The sequence below is a fragment of the Chelmon rostratus genome, chromosome 22 (assembly GCF_017976325.1).
Source record: "Chelmon rostratus isolate fCheRos1 chromosome 22, fCheRos1.pri, whole genome shotgun sequence".
NCBI classification, from domain to species: domain Eukaryota; kingdom Metazoa; phylum Chordata; class Actinopteri; order Chaetodontiformes; family Chaetodontidae; genus Chelmon; species Chelmon rostratus.
The window spans coordinates 7,101,119-7,124,131 of NC_055679.1; the positions used below are offsets into that span (position 1 = coordinate 7,101,119).

Genomic DNA, 23,013 nt, shown 5'->3' on the forward strand with positions numbered 1-23,013 from the left:
TCCTCACCTTTCTTCTACATGCCATGATGTTTTGGCAAATCTACCTTCACCCTTCCTCATGATTGCACCCTCGCAGTGGGTATAAATGATGAGATCTATCAGTAACCATCCTGTTAATCCAGCTGTGATTTACACTGTTGCTTTGCAATGTGTGTTATCCTTGTGGAATTAGGAAAACACAAACACACCTGATCCCGGGCAGTGTTGTATCTCTGGCGCTTCCATGATTATGCGATTGTAGAGTATGTTGCCAGTCGTGCACTTGTTGAATCACGCTTTTCCCATCCACGCTGTACAAACATCCCACAGGCCGCCGTGAGGGAAGGTGAATGCAAATAGAGCTACTGGAAGAGGTAGCAATAGTTAATGCGATGCGATGGCCTTACTCAACATTAAACACTGTAAGCTTCCTCATACAAGACACCATTGTACCTCAGGGCAAGTGGATCATTATGTGTCTGCGTATAGGCAGATACAGAATTAATAGCTGTATTCCATTTGATGTCAAGGACTTGTATTATCTTGCCAGCAGCTGTGGGGCCCGCTGTTTGATGTATGGACACACGGCTTGGAGTGCAGATAATGGGTGGTGAGGACATTGTCGGAGTGATTGTGTAGATTTTATGGCCTGAAGCGTTCCTTATCACTGGTGAGGCTCTTCTTCAGCGCTTTCATTGAGTAAGCTTAGTGGTGTACTTCAAGGAAAAAAACCTCGTGTCTCTTAAGAACTATGAAATGAAGACACTGGATGCTTTTGAAAAGTAGACAGGAGATTTCAGATGAGTTTTCTGGTGATTCCAGGAAATCAAAAACCAATTATTCCAACTTTCACCTCCACTTATATCACTTGTACCTTCTCGCTCTGTGTCTCACACACAGCCACCTTCCTTCACCTCCAGCTGTCTATTTTCATAACTTCGCATCTTGTTTCGCACACAGCTGTAATTCTATTGTCACACTACTGTCATCAGTGTGTGTGCGTGTGTGTTGGCGACACCAGGTTTGCCAGGTTGACTTGCTTTTTAATTATCCAACAGCATGAACACCACTTCTCTGGAAAACGTTCAGCTCTCATTAACAACGGTGTTATCACACTAATGTGCCACGGTGGTGAAATCCCTTTTTTTTTCCTTTGTTGCACAAGCCTGAGTGAGAGGTGGAGCGAGAGGGAGGGGGTCTGTCAGAGGTGTGGGGAGGTGGAAGTATTGCGTGTCTCACCAGCAGCTAACGTGCCTCATTTTTAAGCGTCTCTGCCTTTGTGTCACTTGGGTGCCATCCTGGCAGCGGAAACTGGATTGTGACATGTTTGGATTCAGCGTCCAAATTGTAAGTCATTAGATTCATTAGATTTAACCTGAACTACCGCTGTAAATTAAAAATAATGGCTGCAGCACTTCATGTGAACTTATGAGCTTTGGATGGTGAAATCTTGTTAAAACCAATAGCGTTCTCTCTCTGGCGGTCTGCAGCTCAGGTTTCCTTGTGATTAATCTGAAGCAACAGTGGTTTGTCAAACGGGACTGTTTTTTTTTTTTTTTTGGCCAGTTGCTGTCTGCAAAGAAGCACGCTCACTCTTGCACTCGCGGCGCATGCACACACACACTCTTTATGATTGCATCAGGCTAAACTAGCTCGTTTATCATCTTACATCACATTACCTTGTGGCCCATAGTTGTAGAGGGCAGATGGCAGCACTGCCGTGAGGGTGTGTGTTGCGTGTGCCCGCGCGCGCGCACGCCTGTGCATGTCGGCGCCCGCACTCGGTCTCCGGAGGTGTAACCCGGCTCGGCATGCCAAGCTGTGCCAAGTGCTCACAGCTGGCAGCGACTAGGCAGTTGGTCTCTCCGGACAAGTTGCCCCCTGCGCCAGGACAAACAGGAAATAAACCCCGGGGCCTGGCAGGAAACTGCCTCCGTGGCCAATAGGAAGAGAGGTGAGGAAGGGGTAGGAGACCGGGCAGTGGGGGGAGAACAGCTTGGAGAGGCAGGGAAGCAATAGAAGAGAGAAGAGAAGACATGTCAAACGGCTGTAGGAGAGGTGGAGGGAGAGTAGGGGGGGAAGGCATTGATGTACCTAAAGCAAGATCAAGAGAGCATCAGAGGAAAGTCGAGCCATAAAAGAGATCGGAGCATTGCACTGATGGGGGATATGGAACAATGTCAAGGGAATGATAGTTCACCTTAAATTTGTCTTACTGGAGAAAGTTTAGATCCTTAAATTAAATATTCCCACCTGTAAATAAAAGATTTGGGGTTGCTTTTTCCTTCAAATAAATTATATGATGATTGTCACTTTCAAGCAAACAATCCCTGCTCTGTAATCAGTTTGACTGTTGTGTGTGTGTGTGTGTGTGTGTGTGTGTGTGTGTGTGTGTGTGTGTGTGTGTGTGTGTGTGTGTGTGTGTGTGTGTGTGTGTGTGTTTCGTTGTTCTGTGTGCACGCATGTGATGCTCCTTGGCTGGGCCTCCAAGTCTGCGCTCTGTTTGCGCTGTGCTCTTCTGCCAATTTGATTACAAACTGCCTGTCTTTCAGAGGCCTGTGCATCCCTTTTTCTGCACAGACGCACGGGTTTGTGTGTCTTAGACAGCTGGCTGCGTCACACTCGTTCTCTTCTCCTACCAAGGTGAGTTCGTGTCAGACCAGACCTGCTTCCTCTGCCTCTGAAGAACCGGAGAATATAATTTGGCGAAAATGTTATTTTGGAGACGCATCTCACACAGAACTGAAGCCACTGAGACTCTGAGGCTCACTGAAGCTTGAACTTCCAGAAATTCCCCAGGTTCTTATTTGTGAAGCATTTCTACAGAGACACGGATCATGTCCCAGACATGTATTGTCAGCTGGTCCTTAGTGGGGAGGCAGTGCTCCAAAAATAATCACCAAGAGAGTTTCTTCGACTGAGGCATGGATCTAGTGAAAGTAATTAGCTATTTCTTCTTTTGAAGGCAGGTCGACTGGGACACAGGCACTGTTGAGGCATTCAGGATGGCCTAATGGTGCCTTTTTTTTGTTATTCATGTTACCAAAACACTGAAGTTTGAAGGTGTTCATGAAAACTTAATTGGGCTACAGGTTTTTGAATCGTCAGGTGTTCACCACACAGCTTTGATTCTTTTAGAAAGAGCTGTCTGGACTTACCTGGCCATGAAAGTGACTAATGACCTAAGCTTTGACTGTTTTTAAGCATTCATCCGAGTAAAGCCGGTCATGGGTGTTAGCATCAGTTCCACCTGCGATCACAGGGGGCACTGTTGCCTCATGATGCAGTCGCGCTGAGTGCAGACGCTCCCTCTGCATGGCCTCTCCTCCTCTTAGCCCCTTCCTCTTGTTTGTCCTTGTTGTGATGAGCTATGCCCAGCTCCAGCGCGACCAGTGGACTCCTTGACGACGTCCCTTCCAATCTGCTCCAGAGTCAAGGTCCAGGTTTGGATCCGAGCTCTTGACTTGAGACCACGACAAAGACTGATTTGAGACTCTGGGAAGCTCAGGGCCTCCCAGAAAGCTGGGTCAGTGTCAGTCTCACCACCTTGTTAATCAGCAACGACACCACGCGAATTGCCACTCAGCCTGTTTACAATGAATCTTTTCAACTTCAAATTTAACGCCATCCCCGGTGCTCAGAGCTGCGGCGTCCCAAAGAGAGGCCCGTATTCATGTGTCCTCATTGTCTTCTGCAGCACCACAGAGGAGCTATCAAGTCAGATACAGACTTCAAATTGGTCAGATGGTGGCCTCTTTTGTCTCTGCACTGTTATAACAGCTGCTCCGGCACCGCATTCAGCTGTGGTTTACTGTAGCTGGCTTTCTGCCTGCAGCCTCAATTCAAGCTGAGGAGAATCATTGTGAGTTTTCATCCCATCAGCTGTCTCTGACTCATAATGTTTGTTGGTGGATGACCTCTTCCTCCCTGGCTATGTTTATACTTCTCATTGCAAGCTGATTTTTTTTAGATCTCTCTCCAAAAATTGGATTTTATGAGATTGCATCTGTATGTTTGCACTAATAATGGCTGTTAGATTTGGCCTGCAGCTGTATTACATTTTGCTTTTTCGCATTGCTCGTGGTTCGAATGAACCATACTGACATCTCATCATAATCCAGCCACTGACCACTTCCCTATCTGATATTAAAGATCTGGCAGCTGTGTGGACAAAATTAGATTTTTGTGCCGTGTGGACACCTTGATCTGTCCGGGTGTGATGGGATGAAAGGTCTCACTGGGACGAAGGAGCCGCAGCCGCTCTGTCCGTTTTCTGTCCACCCCGACCTGACTCCAAGCAGACAAGACGCTGATGAGAACGCCCGCATGGCGAGGCGTTGAACGAGTGCCACCACACACACACACACACACACACAAGCACACACCTACACTCCTACGGCCTACTTGTTAATGGCTTTGTAGTCCTGGCCCGCTGCCAGCTCCCTGTCTGTCCGTCTGTCTTGTCAGACTGAGCATGCTCAATACAACCTTGACAACATTCCACCAGGGTTGCCAAGGATACCAAGCAGAGCTGCCAGGTCCTGCGTACAGTATGTGTGCGTGTGAGCGTGTATTAAGAATACAGACGCGAATACATCCACCATACTCAACACATTTTTAAATTTATGACCACACACGAGCACACACACACACACACACACACACACACACATACACACATGTTCCTTTCCTCTGTTTGTCCCTGCCCGCCGCTCGCCCTTTTCTTTCCCTCTCCAGATCACTGTTAATCAGTCTTGTCCCATCTCCTCTCCACTGGCTGTCAGTGGCTTGTCACAGGCCCGTCAAAGCCCCTGCAGTCCGTCACACGCTGCTGCCGTTAATGACATCTGATGACACCCACCGTTGAAGTCACCCACTGGAGATGACTGGGAACTCAGCGTGCTCGCTGCTTTTAGTTTAGTATTTTTGTTTTTTTCACTGCAGCGTACAGAGCGCTTTAGGATATGTCTGAACCTGCATTTATTTACAGACTATACGTCCTAGAGCCCACCTTAAATCCATCTTTACCTCACCCTTCACGATGGCCTTTGTAGCAGTTTACAAATGACATTGACATGATTCTGAGCCGTAATTTAACTTCCACAAGCTCAAAAGACAGAACAAAAGTTGCGTCATTTCTTTTCTTTCCTAGAAACTGCACTCAGTGTGCCTGCAATGGAACGAGGACGAATGATGCGGTGTGCATGGAAACGCGTGTGACTAAATGTTCAAAGCAGCCACGGAAAGAGGTTGAACCTCTGTTTTTAAAAGATGATAATCATTCGGCTGCTCTCTCGGTCCGCTTTTATATCCTCTTCCCACACGATCAGCTGCCACACCGCCTCCGTTGCTTCATCCCTCCTTGGTTCTCGTGCTCCAATTTGTCAGCGTCTTCAGTCCTTTCCATAAAATCTCTTTCATATCCCACCACCCTTACCTCCCCTCTTGCTCCCACTCTTCCCATTGAACTTGTCCTGTGTCTATATACTCCAATTGCTGTCTGTGTCTCTTTTTCCATTCTTTCTCTCTCTCCTTCCACTTGTTTTAACTTTACCTCCCATTTCTTTTCACCTGTCTCGTTGTCCTTGCGCTGCTTATTTCTCCCTCCCTCCCTCCCTCTCACTCTCTGTTCTCCTTTCTCTTCTCTAGAGGAGGAAGTGGAAAACTTTGACGTGTCCAGTCTTCAGGAAGAGGCTCTGAGGAACATTGAGGCTGACAGCTTCTGGTGCATGAGCAAACTGCTGGACGGCATCCAGGTAAGCATGTGTGTACGTGTGTGTGTGGAAAAGATGTAGGTTGTCTCAGCACAAACTGATCAAAACGCCCACATACATTTTTACACTTTCATATCAACATACTGCACAAGCACACTGTCTCCCTCCTCGATGTAATCTGTCCATGCCTCTCTTCTCCCTCTACATTTCTTTTAGTCCTTTACTGTCTTACACACTCTTTTCAAGCTTTGCTTTGTTTGGATCTGGGATTCCCTGATCTGGTCTTAATAGGAGTGTTCCTCTCGCTGCCACTTAACTCAGAGCTTAATTAACCACTATTGGACTGAAAATAGACCCCAGAACAAACTTGTAGCAATAGGCCTCGATGCAGTATGATGTTGTTATCACTAGAGTTAGCAACCACTTGCCCATTGTGACACATTCAGGGCAGTTTGTAATTCAAGTTACATGTCAAATGCAACTTCAGCATGCACTTCAGGGTCTCTTTGGTTTGCTTGTCATTCAGTTCTCTTCGCTCCACTTGTTTACCTCAGCTCTCCACCCGTTTGCACTCGGTAAGAAGTGCACAATCGGCAGTGCAGCACCTCTGCAATTTTATGTGAGATGGTGCAGATAAAAACCCAAAGGTGAGATCTGCAGACCGTACAGATCATGTTTGAAAATTGAAAAGATGTCATGGACCAAAATCATTTTAGAGCTTGGCTGCAACGATTGATCCCTCCACCCTCCTCCATCTAAAATTGGGAGAACTGGGATCAGATCAGTGCTGTTCATGAAGTAAAGTCACGTTCTTGATCAACTTGTTTGTTTACGGTATAAACATATTAGCCGGGCTTGGTCACTCAGCTGAATCGAGACAGAATTGAGTGATTATTTGTTAAGTCGCGGCGTTCCATCGTGTACCCATCAGTCTAATATTGTTTTCGTGGCTGTGGCGATTCACAATTTTTTAAAAACCTGCTTTATTGACAGCTCTGTTTTATACTGTCACTGATTCCTCACTCCTGATCACCAGCCATTATGTGAACAACAGCTGCTTCCCTTTAGAATCTTGGTTCCACTATGGACAACGCAGCATAAGGCATTTCCGGCGAATGGCTAGGCTAAAAACAAGGCCTAGCTAGTCTGTTGCGTGCTGCATTTTGGCGCCATCTTTAGCAACTCCAGTTCCAAAAAAGTTGAGATGCTGTGTAAAACGTAAATAAAAACAGAATGCAATCATTAGAAAACAAACCACTAATATTCTTTATACAATCGTGTGAACCTCGAGCTGATCATGTGCAGGTTCCTGTACTGTGTCCTCCACATGAAAGTCATCTGCACTGGCAAGACCACACACCCAGTGCAAAGGTGCATATGTACAGTACATGTCCAGCTTGCCATATACATTGCATATCTGAGTTATGCATGAACACAACACCAGTGAACTTTGGGATATGTTGGATGAGGAGATCCTGTACCGTTTGTAGACTCACACAGATTGAATGTACTAATTTTGCAGTTACGTAAGAGTTTATAAAGTGTTTGAACGCACATGTGGGTTGTGTTTCTGTTTTATTCACTGTTGTCATTGACAGTGTCAATTCACTGAGTTCAAGGGAAATACCTTAATGCCAGATTTTAACAAAATATGTTTTCAGACCTTCGGTGCCAAATACTAGATTAAGTCTCTTATGCCAAATGTGTAATAACATTTTACTGGCAATCATTACGACTTTTACACCATAAATGTAATCATCATCAAGTGTGAAACATCTGTGCTTTTCCACTGAGAGGAGTTTTTAATGTACATAAGTAATACAGATTAGCGTGTGTGCATGACACACCACTGCAGATAACCAGTTGTATGCACAGAGTTGAATGTTGAAGTGTTTAGGTAGTCTGACATTGCAGTCTGTTGTAAAGCCTGCAGGACCTCTCCACCAGTGTGAGCATTATGTATGAAACAGTTTTTTTTGTGCGGGTTTTAAGAAATATGATTGTCTTGCATATTCTAAAGCCGGCCTGGGTGTCTGGAGACCAGATAATTGCATACAGACCGCAGCACCAAACTTCATTTTGTTTCATCATTTCTTCCCAAACCCTTTTGCCCACCAGCCCTCTTAATCGACCTCGCTCTGAGCGGTCATGGTTGAGCCATCTGTCAATTCTAAACGTGCCTGCCTGGGCTGCTGGTGGATTTACCCTCAACAGTACTGCTGCTGCTCACCATCCTAAACTATGTTTTTACCATATCTCTGTATGCTGGATTAAAGCATAAATTCTGCAACAGAGCACTTTCTACCTTTGTAGACACTATTTGTGCTGTCAGCAAGCGTGTAAAACGTCAGTTTTAATTGCGAAACATCAACATTTTCGCCACCTTTTAGTACCTTGTAACTTAATGTTAACAACAAAAGTCTTGTTAGTTGTAACGGTTACAACCTGGGTGATGCAGGTTGTCTTTGTGACCATGTTTTAGCACAGCTACTCTAATCATCGTTTTCTGGCACAGTTAAAGAGGCATCTGCCAAGTCTGCCCAGTCGGGTCAATGACCCTAATCTAAAGTAACACTTAGGAGAATGGCCACAGCAGTTAGACTTTAAATGTATCGATTAGACCATATCCTTATTGTTGTGTGGAAATGAGTGTTTTAGACATGAAAGAAACCCCTTAGATCATGATGTTGAAGTGGCGTTTTAGTGCGGTGCCACGGCAACGAAAGAGGCTGTTGTTTTCAGTAATGCTTTAAAAGATGATTCGTTAGTTTACGCTGTTTAAAGCATAAAAAATAAGCTTCTTATTGTCAAAGTCAATATAAGGCCTAGTCCTACGCTAAAGGTAATTAATAGTAAGGAGCATGTGTTGTGCATAAAATGTGAACATCCATAAATAACTATCAATTGGTTAGGCTATTCATTTAGGAAATTAATAGACGCTGTGCCTTGTTGCCCCTGAGAGAGCAAGACGGAGAGAATGCAGAACTTGAGAGCAGAGGAAGAATAGCGTGTGTGTCTGTGTGTATGCTTTTGTCTGCGTATGGATGCGGTTTGTCCCCGTGCTTGTGCTTGTTTGTGACCTTGGCTCCGAACTAATTACGTGCAATGCACCAGGGAAGCCCATGTTTCCCCCCTAATGCTTTCTAAACAATCTGACGGAGGCTGTGAGTGCCTCAGCACCGTAATTAGTTGGTGATCCTTGCTCTGACCTCTTCTCAAACCCTCTCACATCCTCTATACGCTATTACATTTAACTGAGGGCCTGAAGGTGGGGCTCGGGGGGTGAGAGAGAGGGAGCTTCTCTCAATGCAATTACATTTGCTCACTGCCTTTTAAGCACCTTATATATCCAGGATTTTCTGTGGAGCTGGTGCCACACTGGTGTCCACTTGTTTTGAACCAATTTGTGTAAAATATTTAAAGCGGTTTAATTGTATCACAATGCAGAACAAACTCGTAAAAGCAAGGTTTTAAAACTACTACACACTTGGGAGCTTTTGTGAAGAAAAATTTACTTCCTCTCATCCATCCAGGAACCGCAGCTGGTGTGGTTTTCCTGCAATTACCTGGTATGCAGTGGACATACTTTTGAAAGTTTTTTTTCTTCGATTTTAATGCAGCAAATTGGCCATTAGCTCTGTTTTTAGTGTCTCACTGCCATGCCTCTCTCCCACCTAAACGTGAACAGGCTGTTTCGACTGTCAATTTACTTAAGCAGCTTCTCTAATGAGTTTCTGCTTTAATTGGCAACACTGCAGCGCCCCCTCAAAAGGAGCAGACTGGGATAAAAGGTAGGTTAGAGAGATCAGTCGATTTCAGGCAAATCTGTGTCTGTGTCGGCAAAATCAGAATGACATGCCTTGCATAGGAGGGTGCTTTATTTTGCCACCTTTCCTGATAATCTTCAAAAGCACTGAAATGTTGGGAATTCTCTGGATTCCCCGTTTAATTACTGGAAACTGTAAGAGCAGCATTTGCGCGTGTGTGGTGTTGATGTAATTAAAGCTGCTGTCTAGGCTGACGTCCGGGACTAACCACCCACACCAGAACAACATGTTGCTCATATACCCTCCCCATGAGTGAAGACAGTCATTCTTCTGTCCTGGCCTGACCTTTAAGGCGCAGTTAAATGGACAAGCATTGTCGTGTGCTTGTCTCTGTCTGTCTGTGTGTGCGCGTGTGCACGTGTGTTTACAAGAGCATCAACAGGATAACAGCACACAGCCCTTCACAGCCCATTTACACATCAAACAGGCAGCACACGGGGGCCACATCTAGTTCTGACATGATCAAAAAACAGGGCTGAACTACCCGGGCTACCGGACTGGAAAGGGGCGCATTAGTTATGTTTAAATGGGCCAGTGTAATGTGCCATTAAGCATGACTCTACCTTTAAACCGATACATAACCCATCATAATTCTCTCAGAATTAAGGTGAATTGTAACAGCGGAACATAAAATAAATGGACAGAAAAGTAAATGGAATTTCGACCTAACAGTACATTTCTCCATTTGAGACACAACTCTGTTAAGTTGACCCCAATGTTACCCCAGTCTCTCCAGCAGCCAATTAGTCTTGTACCGTGCTAAATTTGACAGCGCCTCCGGCTAACTTGACTAATTTAACTTGTTAAAACGGTTCCATATCTGCCGTTTGAGTGAATTTAAATGGAACTGTCATCTCCGCTCAATATTGTGTTGTTGATTTAAACATGTCCTATTAATACTAAAACCACGATGTATTATTAATGTCCGCAGTAAAAACAGAGCCTGTCAGTCAGCGCCTCAGTAATTTAATCTTTGTGACATTTTACGGGTATAGCAGCCGACAGTGCTGCTGCACTCAGTATGTAGCGGCTATGCGCTGTCCATGCACAGCCAGTGTGTCTGTGTGTCTCCTGCCATGCCCAGAGAGGGAATGAAGTCAGAAAGTTTAAAAAGTCCATTATTCCGCCAGCACACCCCCGAGGGCTCTCAGTTTTAAAGGCAGCAGATGAAAACCTGCCTTTTATGTTAATTCTGCAGATATGCCTTTTACAGCCGGGGCTCTTAAATGTATTTTTCCAGTCCGGGACTTAACTTTGAGAAATGCGATTTTTGCCCTGGGATCTGAACTTATTATATTTCAGCTGTAATTTTGACACATGGGGGTCCAGCAGGAAAATTCGGCCCTTTTTTTGGGTTCGATTGCCATGGCTTGGCACACCACTGGCGTGAGGCACACTTATTTGGAAATGTTGATGTTTTTCACAAGACACACAGCAGCTTTTAATTTATCTTCAGCGCTATTCTTATTTCCAGCCACAGCACATAAAGAATATATTTTATTTAGTGTGTCATTTCCACCAACTTTTTGGCTAGAGAGTTTTAACTGATGACCCAGCAAGAATAATATTTGGCAGGTTATTTTTTAATGTACTGAATCAGGTACTGTATGTCAAGTACTCCTACAGTTGAGATGCCCCAGAGGCTGCAATGATCAGCAATTTGGACATGAGTTAAATCATCAATTTTTATCACATGAACCCCTCTACAGTTAAGTCTCTAACAAAATGAATTAAGAGTATCAAATCAATGTAAAACTGACAAAGATTAAATGGTCAACAGCTCCCCCTCTCGCCGCTCCACGTCTGAGCTGCCTCCAGGCCCTCCCTCGGAGCACGAGCCAATCAGAGTGTGCCTGCTCATTGTCAAGGCAGCCATCTGTTTCCACGGCGGCAGCTAGAGATGGGGTCTACCTCGAGTGGGAACAGGGGTCCGAGGGCCGACGTCTAGCAGACGGTAGCCAGACTAAACCAGACGCCATGTCCTGTTCTGGTTTCCCCAAGGGTTCCCCACTGTCACCTTGGGCTGTCACTCAATCCACCACCCACATACACACACACACACACACACACACACACACACACACAGACACACAGACACACAGAGGAGGAGTAATCTGCCAGCCGGCGTCCAATGTTTGACAGCATGTTTGTATGTGTGTTTGTATAGTTTACCTTCCAAGCCTTATTGGTGTGCATGTAACCGTAGCCACTGCTCAAGAACAATTTTGACCTCAACACCGCCACCTCCCTCGATTTTCTTTTTAATGGAATTCTCAGTCATACGTGCATCTTCCCCGCCTCACGCCTCTTTCTTGTAAGCAGTTTCATGTTAGCTAAGCAAGCTTACATGCAGGTCAGTGGAGATGAAGGCAGTAACAGCTGCCGGGGAGGAGGTTAGGATAAAGGCTGACGCTGGAAAATCAGGCCCAGGAAGGATGGGTGGAGACATTTATGTAATCAGAGTTGCTTAAAGAAAAGAGGGCGCTGTTATGAAAACCTTGTTATGAGAGAGACAAGTGGTGCTGATCACGTAAAGGGTCATTTAAGGTGAGGCAGGCTTCTTTATACACTTCATACACCAAGACAGTCCCAAGTGCGCGTAAAGGTGTGGTGAGTCATTCTGGAGAAAGATTGTTGATATTCAGTCAACTTGAAATTCAGCGAACAGCTCCTCACACTCTGCTAGCTGTCCGGTCTGTGGGTGCACAGAAAAATAATCTGTTTTTGACTGCAACAGTTGCATGTACTTCTTGGGATATAGCAAAAATACTTTTGTTATCTGCTCCTTGGTAAATATGCCACAAGAAAATATAAATTACAAGCCAATTTAAAGGTGTGGCAGGTGTACCCTTATGTTTAACATGATGTCTGACCCAGTGTTCACTTCACTTTGCTTTTACACAAGCCAGCACACAGTCTGCTTTCTGGAGTGACCTGTTTTCTTAAAGGTTACATACACCGTATGAGCAACTTGTTTTCTGTAATTGAGGTGAACAATTAGAGAAACCCCGGTTTCCTTGAGCAAGAGGAAGCAGGGTGCAAAAAACATGGATATACTATACAGTCACAGAGAGAGGAAGGAATAAAATGTACAGTGTTTGTTTTCCCGCCATGCCCCCACCATCAATTACCCAACTTTCAGCACAGTGGGTGAGTGATTTGTTTGGACGGGTGGCGGCTGGATCTCAACAAGGCTGTGTTAAAAGCTGTAGTAATTGTAATAGCTGTGTTTAGCTGTGATAAGGGTTTGTGATACCAGTAGGCTGTAGTAGAGCAGAGTGAGTACACTAAGACTGGGTATTCGGAAGTTGCCGGTATCTGAGATTTGGTCTGGAGATTAATTCAATACATTGCTGTGAGGAATATAAACATCTGCAAAATGAAGTTTTTTCATTTAACAAAAGCATATACCTGTTAAACATTAGCATTTAGCAAAAAGCACTGCATTGCCTGAGTACAGGCTCAGAGAGGCACTAGCGTGGCTGCAGACTCTTACTACTGCTGATACTCTGTGTTACACATTTCAATACGCGGCCCTATGCTCCAAAGTTTATGACGCTCTGTCCTGCCTTTAGTCCTTTCCCATCGGCTTGACCGGTTGTGCGGCTGTGTTTCATACCTGTGGACTACCAGCCTTCATGAGCTGACAAGACACATTTTCTGCCCTCAAACTAGAGGCCGTAGATGTGACAGAGTGACATCTGGCCCATCCTATTGTAGCTCTGAACAACTGGAATTGTTTACACCTTTGTCTACACCTTATCTGTCTGTCTCTCACACACACACATATCCACGTACCACAGAATGATAGATCATCACCCCGTCCTTCAGTTTATTGTCTACCCTTTATCTTGACCTGTCATCTCTCTCTCTCTCTCTCTCTCTCCTGTTTTTATGTCTCTCTCTCTCTCTCACACACACACACACACACACACACACACACACGCACATACCGTCCCAGTGTTGTTGTGCTGGTTCTGTCCAACTTGCTGATAGACATCCGTCGCCACAATAGGAGGCAATCTTAGTCCAGCGTGCAGCCATTGTTGTCTCTAATAGAATGGACTGTGAGGTGGAGAGAAGCTATTGATTCAGCTGACTGAGAGAGACAGACAGAGTGAACGAACAAAGAAGGACAGAGCGGGACGTTGTTGACACCTAGTTGAGATAGAGGGACGCAGACTTGATGTTTGTACGCTCTGTGTCTGCCCGTTCGTGTGGGTGAGCTGGGGCAGTTCCACTTACTTGCTGGGTCAGATTTGGCGGATGGGCAGATGGCAGGAGAAGAGGAGAATGTATGAATAATGAAGAAGTGAGAGTTGATTTCCTCCTGTTGCCTCAGCTGATCAAAGATCCGACATATTGGACTCGACAAAGGGAGGAAGGAGCGGAAGAAAGACAGGCATAAGAGGAGAGAAAATAGAAAACGGGACAAAGGAATAAAGGAGGTGACAAAATGGAAGGAGAGAGAAAGAGGTATTGCGATGGGGAAGAAGACAGAAAGGTAACAAGAGAAAAATGGAGGACAAATGTGGATGCCGAAAAATGAGAATAAAGAGGGAATTCTTCGTAGTAGCTCACGCTCATCACGAATTTGTCTCAAGGAAATTAAAACAAATCCAAGTAAACAACAATCAGTCACAAAATAAAATGCAGTACAGCATGGAGCACAATGAAACACCAGGGAGCAAAACAAAGCAGAGGAGACGTAATAGCATGTTCGAAACACTTAGTCAAGTCTAGCCTCATTAGCACCATCAAAGTGATGAAAATAGACAAGGAAATGGAGAACAGAAGGTGGGAGAGGAGAAGAGTTGGGGATTGATAAAAGAAGAAATGAGAGGAGGGAAGGATGAAGAAGGATTGAAATGAAGAAAGCAGAGAGGAGCAGCTTGACCTATAGGTGATAGGAGAGGAATAATAGAGTATGGAAGGAGAGAAATGTAGAAATTCAGTGAAAATAGAGGAGGGGAGAAGGAAGAAAACGAGTGAGACAGGAAGCGAAAAACAGAGTAGAGGGAGGAAGAGGAGAGATCGATAAGCAAGGAGAGGAAGTATCTGCTTGAGTGCACAGGCAAACCCGACTCTCAAATACTTTCAAATTTCTTTCTTTATGCTTATTCTGAATTTGATGCAGCAACATGTTTCAAACACGGCTGGACAGGAGCAAGAAAAGACTGGGAAAGTTGTGGAACGCTCCAAAAACACCTGTTTGGTACATTCCACATTTTATACAGCAGAATGTGTCCAAAGTAAAAGTAGTAATTTGATGCTAAGTCATTTAGCTTGCAATTATGTCGAGGAAAATTGAACATAGGTTGATATTCTGTCGCATGTAATGTTTTACCATTTAGAGAGAATGTGAATGTATATGAAGATGTAAACAAAGGCAAGCAGAGTTGAAGAGGTTTCAATTTGAATGAAAGTTCAAAGAGCTCTTTCAGCCTTTTCTGTTCAGCCTTGGCGGCTGTGGCTGCTCGTTCTAACGACGTGCTCTTGTTTATTCCATTCAATCCAAACATGCCGCTGTTGATTTTTTTCCAGAAAATAATAAGATAAGATAAAATCTACAACACCCTGTGTGGCGGGGATTTTTTTCTAGAAGTAAAAGGGAGTCATGATGAAAAGCCAAAAACAAACAACAATATGTTGAATCACCGATGCGCCAAAAAATGATGAGTCATGCCCATAACAGCAACAACAACACACTTTGTGTTCCAAGCAATAATTGCATAAGTTGAGGGACGGAGATTGAGACAGACGTATAGACAGACAAAGTGATGGGGACGAGCAAATATGTGATCAGGACGAACAGATTTGAGATAAAGAAGACATAGTAATAAAAGACAGAGACAGAATAAAGAGGGAGACTAAAAGAGATGAAGAAAATGGGAAAATCACGCTGATTGCAAAAGCAAATAAGAGAGAAAGAAAGAGAAAATGAGGAATTGGCAGGACGCACAGAGAGAATTCAAGAAGTCGGTGTAGGACCAGAAAGTGCTACAAGGTGATTCTGAGACGGCGACAGCTGGTAAGAGAAAGAGAGGGAGCGAAGGAGAGGCAGTTGATTAAAGCCAGTCGCTTCAATAATGCAAATGTAATTACTTGTACTGGCCCTCACACTTGCTTAGCACCTAACCGCATTAACACTGGGGTGGTCGAAAGAAATAGAGCCAGAGAGGTGGAGAAGCTCCAGACTGAAGATGGATATGTAGAAATAACGCAAATTCTAAAAAAGGATGACCGCGGGTGGGGCGGGAATTTGCGAACTGGAAAGAAAAAGCAAAAAGAGATTGACGAGCCTGGAACAAAGACCTACTCACAAATTAGTAATTTCCACTCTCCAGTTAATGTCCAAGTTAGTGTAGCATTAAGATCTGAGGTTACGTGCTGGTGAGGCTCCTCCGGCCAGCTAACGGGAAGTTTTAGCAGCAGGCCAACAGCTGTGTTTCGGCACTAAATCCATGCCTGCATATTAATAATGTACGTGATCCAATTCAATACATGCACACAGTCCTCTCCAATGCTCTCTAAAGTTGTGATGCTGCACTGCGTTGGAAGCAGTTTCAGCAAAGCTTGTAAGCTTATGCTGCTCTCAGCTGGGTGCACATGTACAATTATATGTTGTATATATTGTACTGCAGCACAAAATTAACAGTCAAAGTTTTTAGGCCGTGGACCATCTTCTCCAAATGAGCGGCTGGGATTCGCTGTAGTATTATACTTTATCACTCATCTTTGATGTAAACAGTATTGTTGAACGTTCTGTCAATTCATATTCTCAAAATATATTAATTTAAGAGCTCAGATCATTAAATCCTGTGCACAAATTAGAATTTCTTTCCCCCGCGACGGGCGCCGTAGATCAGCACGGAAAGGGATCAAACAGAAACATGAACCAATTAATTGTGAGAAATGAAGGTGTCAGATGAGAAGGAGTCTGAAGAAGAAGTAATGACACATTAAGAAGCTATGGAGGGAGATGCTGTAGATGGAGGACTTAACAAAAAAAAAAAAAAAAAAAAGGCAGGAGAGAATGCGGTTTCTACCCTGCCAGCCTCTGATGGACTCAGGAGGACACACACGCCTTGGTTCTGCTGAGCCTGAAGGACAACTGGAGCTGTTTATTGCTAAATGACTTCTCTCTCCGCCCTCCCCCCTCTTTTTCTTTCTCTCTCCTCTCTTTCTCCTTCTCATTTTCTCTCTCCATCTCTCTCCATCTGTTGGATACTTTGCCACATCAGCTGTTCTCCAGCCACACTGAAATGACCCCTCAAGGAAACGTAATACTCTGTGTGTGCGTGTGTGTGTGTGTGTTTGGGTGAACACACGCACCCAAAATGCTTATGTGCCGTTCTCACTTGTATTGTATTCTGCAAGTTCAACCAACCAGCACTGCCCTCTGCTGTGATCATATTCATACTCAGATATTGTCTTCGTATCCCCCAAAATCTCATCTTTTCATTAAATCATGTCATTATACATTCTCAGTTATATATTAAAATCTAAAAATGTGCTCTGGACTTTGAGCACAAATGTAATGCCAGTTGATTTGAATATGTGCAGATTTTGCGTTTTTAATATTTATTGCATTTGTGAAAATGACTTCATTTAATTCATCTTAGGTCTTGTAACTTTATCGCGACTGTAAAACTTTTTGTTACTAATTTCAGTGGTAATTTCCGACCCGTAATGTCACACAGAATACGCACCGCGGTTCATAAATCATACAAACTGTCTTTCATGACAGAGAAGGATCAGAAAGAAGAAAAAGCTTCAGGTCTCTTGGGTGACTGAGCAGTTTGAGTGGGATGCCTCGCTGTTGACTGCACCCCTTCATGTATTCACGCAAGCGCTTTTCCAGTACGCAGCCCTGCGTGGCCGACAGTCAGGTCTGCACCGGGTCCTTATACCTTTATGTTTGGCTGGCGCAGCGCCCTTCATCATTTATCGCCTCCCCTTTGTTCAGAAGCCAAGCTGTTCTTCACCAGATCTCAGGGCTAACTAGCTAAACTCTCCTGGGACTGCGGCGGACACCTCCTCGCCCGGCGCTCCTTACTGGCAACATCAGACCTTCAGCATAGGTGCTTTTTGCGCCACTCAGGCCAGTCTCCAAACAGGGGTGCTGGGACTTTTTTACCGGCTGCCACACCTTGCCTGCAGTCTTAGTCTTCGTCTTACTGCCTCTGCTCCGTTACAGCTGGTTGACTGAAAAAGGAACCACAGGAAGAAAAGTATTCCTATAACCAGACTTTCTGTCTCATCAAAAGCTAATTGCATAAAAACCATTCCATATGAAAACACATAAAAAAAAAAGCATAGCATAGCAATTGGCCGGAACACATTAGCTGTGTGCTTTAAAAACAATAGAGTCACAGTGAGAATAAAAACAAGTTACATAATATCTTTGACATGCAGCACAGATTGTTTGATTTATTTATTTTTGCACGCAATGCAGCAAGGTAATACTTAAATGACCGTTTCAACGCCTGGTGTCCATCTCCCTGCATCTGGTCTTACTTGTGGCTCACTAAAAATCACTCCTGCCGTGCTAATTTTCAAGCTCCGTTAACCAGATGCCATTAACCAGAGGAGATGAGGAGCGGCGACTACTTGAAGGGGACTATTGTGAAATGAGGCCTCAGCCATTGGCCCACAGGAATATTTTAGTATTCCACCACTTCACACCAAATATGAGGCCAGGACCCATTCACGGCTCACCTGTTATGTTCTTGGCCGCATTCACAGTCAGCCCTCGACTTTGTCTTCAAGGCCACAGCTGCACATGTTTTGGCGTGCCAATGTTAGTTGGGCGGCCTATTTTCTCTATTTACTGTTTTTAAAAGTGTCCAGGGCTCTGTGCGAGGTGTGAAATGGGCCCTGGCAAACGCATCAAATCAGTAAGGGCCGCTGCACTTTTCTGAAAATGAATCCTCAAAGTGAAAATGTGAAATTTCTAACCCTTTTGAGTGCGACTCTCAGGCCAAATGGCTGCAACACGTCAATGTGAAACAAATCATGTTAGTCTCTCAACAAGGGATCAATTTCACAGCTTGTCAAAGAGATTACAGAGAAATTTGACAAATATTCCTGTAATAAAAGTATCTGCTTGATCTCCTTTGCTCTTTTTATTGCATTTTTTGTTATGTGGTTCCAGGTTCCACTTACTAGCCTCACAACCATTTTACTTGTTGATACCTAAATGATTTATCTGTTGTGTTTGAAGCCTATTTATCTCCTGCATTCATTCACCTTGGTAGTCAACAAAATGCTTTACACATTACACATTCCTTTACATATTCTTAACAAATTACCAATAACAGACTAACTATTTAAAGTTTTTCCAGCATTGTAGTCTGAGCCTTGGTCCATATTGACTCTGTCTGATATGTCCTCTCCTCAGGACAACTACACATTTGCCCAGCCAGGCATCCAGAGGAAAGTCAAGGCCCTGGAGGAGCTGGTCAGCAGGATTGATGGTGAGACATCTGCCTTACCTCCACCCATTCATCCATTCATCCATTCATCCATTCATTCATCCATCCATCCATCCATCCATCCATGAAGTACTTTCTGCTCATAGCTCTGACATTTTGACTTGATTTCCATTTACTACCTCTTCTCTTCTCTTCTCTTCTCTTCTCTTCTCTTCTCTTCTCTTCTCTTCTCTTCTCTTCTCTTCTCTTCTCTTCTCTTCTCTTCTCTTCTCTTCTCTTCTTAATTAGCCATCTTTTTAAAAATGAAAACACAAACACATGAACACAGTCAGAATCACGATCCTCTGCAGGGTTACCTGCTGTACAGTGTACTGTTCCTGTTGTATTTTTTGGTGAAAGCTGACAGAACATTAACAAAAATCTCTGGAAGCCATGTAAGGATTTTGCACATGTCAGTTTTAATGTTGTTCTGACCTATGAGCATTTTAAAGAAAATTGATTCATCTGACAAAGGTTGTGTGCACACCATTGTGACCCTTTTTGCCGCTAGATAGATGATCCACTGGTGTGCTCTTCCACATTCCCCCCGACTGACATTAGCCAAGTCATTCTATTCATATTAGCTAATGCCAGGGCAAGGCTGTGTGTAGCTCTAAACTGTGTGCATGTAGCAGAGAGGAGGAAGAGGTGCGATGATCACATCATACATCATAGTGTCTTTAAAATGAGATGAGGATTTTCTCCCTTCACCGTGACTTACAGGTTTCTTAACACTTCAACTTTCATGTTCATGTTATGTTATGTTAGATGTTGTTTTCACACCTTGAATCTTCCACCGTTTGCGTTGGTGCGTCATTGCACGACGCTGCCATCTTGCCTCGCTAATTTTCATTCCACCCGGCTGTCGGGGAAATGTGCACGTAATGGTGATTATTAGCATCAAACAATGGCCTGCTGAGGGCTGGAAGTTAATGTGGGCACGCCGAGTGCACTCAAACACAACTCGCAGACATTTCACGCACACTCGCACCTCAGTGTTAATTAGCAGTGGCGCTATTTCTTCTGTATCCCCCTTTGAATCCCCCTTCTATTTTTCATTTTGCCGAAACAATAAATGTGTAAATATAATCTAAATAGTTTTCTATCCAAACCTACCCTTTCCTCTTAAAACGTGCGAATCATTCATTGTGGCCCACCGTGCATTGTGCAAAACAAGGTCTTATCAAAGCAAGCCTTTGCACAATGGTCATGTTCTAGGCTAACCTTGGTGCTGTCCGACTTTCCTGTCACCCGCTCTGTCAGCCAGAGGGAGGGGAGGGCTCACCCGCTGCATTCAAATGTGTGTGCGTGCGTGCGAATGTCAGAAGTTAGCGTGCACATGCAGGCCTGTCCGTCTGCATGTGTGAGTGTGAGTGTGTTGGAGAGTATGTGTGAATCAAATGATGTGTGTGTGTGTCTTTTCTGTGTTTAGAGAAAAAAAAAACTTGACAAAAAAGAAAATGAAAAATGAAGAAGCGAAGTCCTCCCACTTCTCCCAAGCTCCGCCACACCCCAGCAGATATAAAAAAAATGACTCGACATTTTTACTGTATCTTATTCCATCAGTGCCCTGTCATCACAGTTGGGGCAGAGCCATTTTATACCTCGCTAGCTTGACATTACCCCCTCTAATGAGATCACAGATAGCTTTTATCTCGTATTACAGGATTGTTTTTCGCCCTCGACACAGCATCTGTTTTGGGAACAATGGCCGCTCATCATCTCTTCCAAAATTACCTATCAGTGCTTATCAGATGCAGGGTTATCCAGAGTGCTGTGGAGTTTGCTAAAGGGCGGGGGTCCTGTCTGTTCACAACAGGCAGCTGTTTTTGAGACTGGCGCAGATTTACCTTTATTTTCTGTGCATAGAAATCAGATTTTATTAAAATTTTTTATTGGTTCTTTATTGTTTTTCTCTGCGTGTTAATGTTTCTTTTGAGATTACCAATCCATTATATTGCCAGCACTGATAGTACTTAATATTGCGGCTCATTAATTTTAGATCTGTGGACAAAACCTGTTGCAAAATGAACAAATGTATTATTCTCCATCAGAGCGAGCTCGACTAACATTCCTAAGGAGGAAAAGAAAATGCTTTAGCTGCTGCTATGGGGACTCTGCAGAGACATTCGTAGTTGATTGAGTATTTGATCAGACAGTGGGGGAGAGACAAATGAAGGCAGGACGGAGAGAGTTTGGGATGTTTTTTGACCTCAGCTCAGTGTTTCATTGTGTTATTGTTTGCGGTCAGTAGGGAGAGGACGTTGCTGGTCTGTGTGTCTGCACCACATTCTCTGTCATCTTCTCCGTGCTTCTCTAAAGTGACGGCATGAACTCTTGCTGCAGTATATGTCTGTCAGACAGAGGGAAAACGCACAGACTCTGTGCATTCACAGAGACGGAAAGAAAAATAATGTTCAGTGTTTTTATGGCCACATCCTCACCATTTATTACTTACGATATCTTTTAGCAGAGTGGGGGAGAAAAAGGGCAAAAAAAAAAGTCTGGATTTGTGCCACGAGGCCTGAACATTTTTACAAAATGTTCTTCCTCTCCTCCTCCGCCTCCCCATTTTACCCTTCCTGGAATTTAACTTATTTGAAAAACCCTTTGAAAGGCATATTTCATTGAAAGAATGAAGTTGTTGGAAACCTAGAAAAATGTATCATGTTCTCAACTTTTCCTTACTTTCGACAACTAAAGACACTAATAAATCACATGGTTCCCAAGAGAAGGTCTGATAACTGTAACCAGCTTAAACTTTTACTGGGTGGAAAACATCTCCCTGAAGCGTTATGACTGAGGTGGCTTTGACAAAGGTGCCTCTTCATCAGCTGCATTACGAAACCAAGTGTCAAGCAGGGTTTTCCTGAAATGAGCATTTGTGTCAACTTTCCCAGCATGACAAAGCGAAAAAAAAATATGTTTTTGCAAAAAAGATTTTCTGCAGGTGTTCTTTGGATGTTTTTTTTTTTGCCGCAATGTTAGCTCTAACTGTACTTGAACTAAAGAAAAAAAACCCTGCAAGGATTTGCTAAAAATGATAAATATCAAATCTTTTTATTTCTTTTACTTTGATTCTTTTAGCTGAAAACACTGGGTGACATTGTTGGAAGGCTTTTACTTTGAAATTTTCTTTGTTTCTCTCTCTGCCTGCCCCTCCCTCAGATTCCCCCTCTCTTTAATTATCCTACTTGTAATAAGTGATGCTAACTCCCATTAGCCTTGCATGACGCTAGCACGAGTACCTCCTCAAAAAAAAAACAAGCCGCTTTATCGGCCTGTAATGTTCCTCTGATCTCTTTATCCCTCCCTTATGTCTTTTTGTGTATTTGTTGCATGCAAGTGCATTAGCACAAGTACATCAACATGCAAATTGCCCAAAGGTGAATTTATTTATGCAAATGAGCGGACATACTGACAGCATGTACTCGGAGCCTGAATTGTGTAAAAAAGCTGGTAGCTGGATTGTGAGACTATATTGCATAATGGAAGGCAGAAAAAAAATGGTGTGTTTTTATAGGTTATGGAAAAAAATATTTGCCTTTACCAGCAGTTTTTGACATGGCTGTGCATTTGCTGTGCATGATATTTCATCTGTTGCAGTTGTATTTGTTTAATGTGTTGACTTTTTTGTGTGTTCTGTAGGAGCATGTGTTTTACCTTTCTTGCATTTTTTATTTTGAAATCCTGCCATTTTTTAAAGCTGTATTCAGCTCAGGTACAGGTCTGCTCTGGTGCCTTTTAACCTGGCCAGAGGTCAATTACACCAACTTCCCCTGTCTTCCCACACAGGCGGACTGTGTGACCTCCAAGCATCACCTCCACGATGTTCATGCACTCTGCTCTTTCTGCCTGTAGCAATTTTACATTATACATCCCTGACATACTGTATGTTTTACATGCATATCTGTAGAATTCACAGGTGTTGTACACTGCAGCATGTTTTTTCAAAATGATGTCACTACAAAACCGGTGTTTCTGCTGCTCTCCCTTTAGGTCTCTTTCATTTTAGGA

The 23,013-nt window shown here is 43.8% G+C and overlaps 1 protein-coding gene across 2 annotated transcripts in view; it reads left to right on the top strand.

Moving 5' to 3' along the window:
• The window catches only part of tbc1d22a (TBC1 domain family, member 22a), a 110,168-nt gene that overhangs the window by 51,454 nt on the left and 35,701 nt on the right, over positions 1-23,013 (top strand). For both annotated transcript variants that reach the window (XM_041964059.1, XM_041964058.1), the window contains exons 10-11: positions 5,629-5,735; positions 18,924-18,999. In XM_041964059.1, the coding sequence (XP_041819993.1) occupies positions 5,629-5,735; positions 18,924-18,999 (183 nt within the window). The remainder of the gene's footprint in view (positions 1-5,628; positions 5,736-18,923; positions 19,000-23,013) is intronic.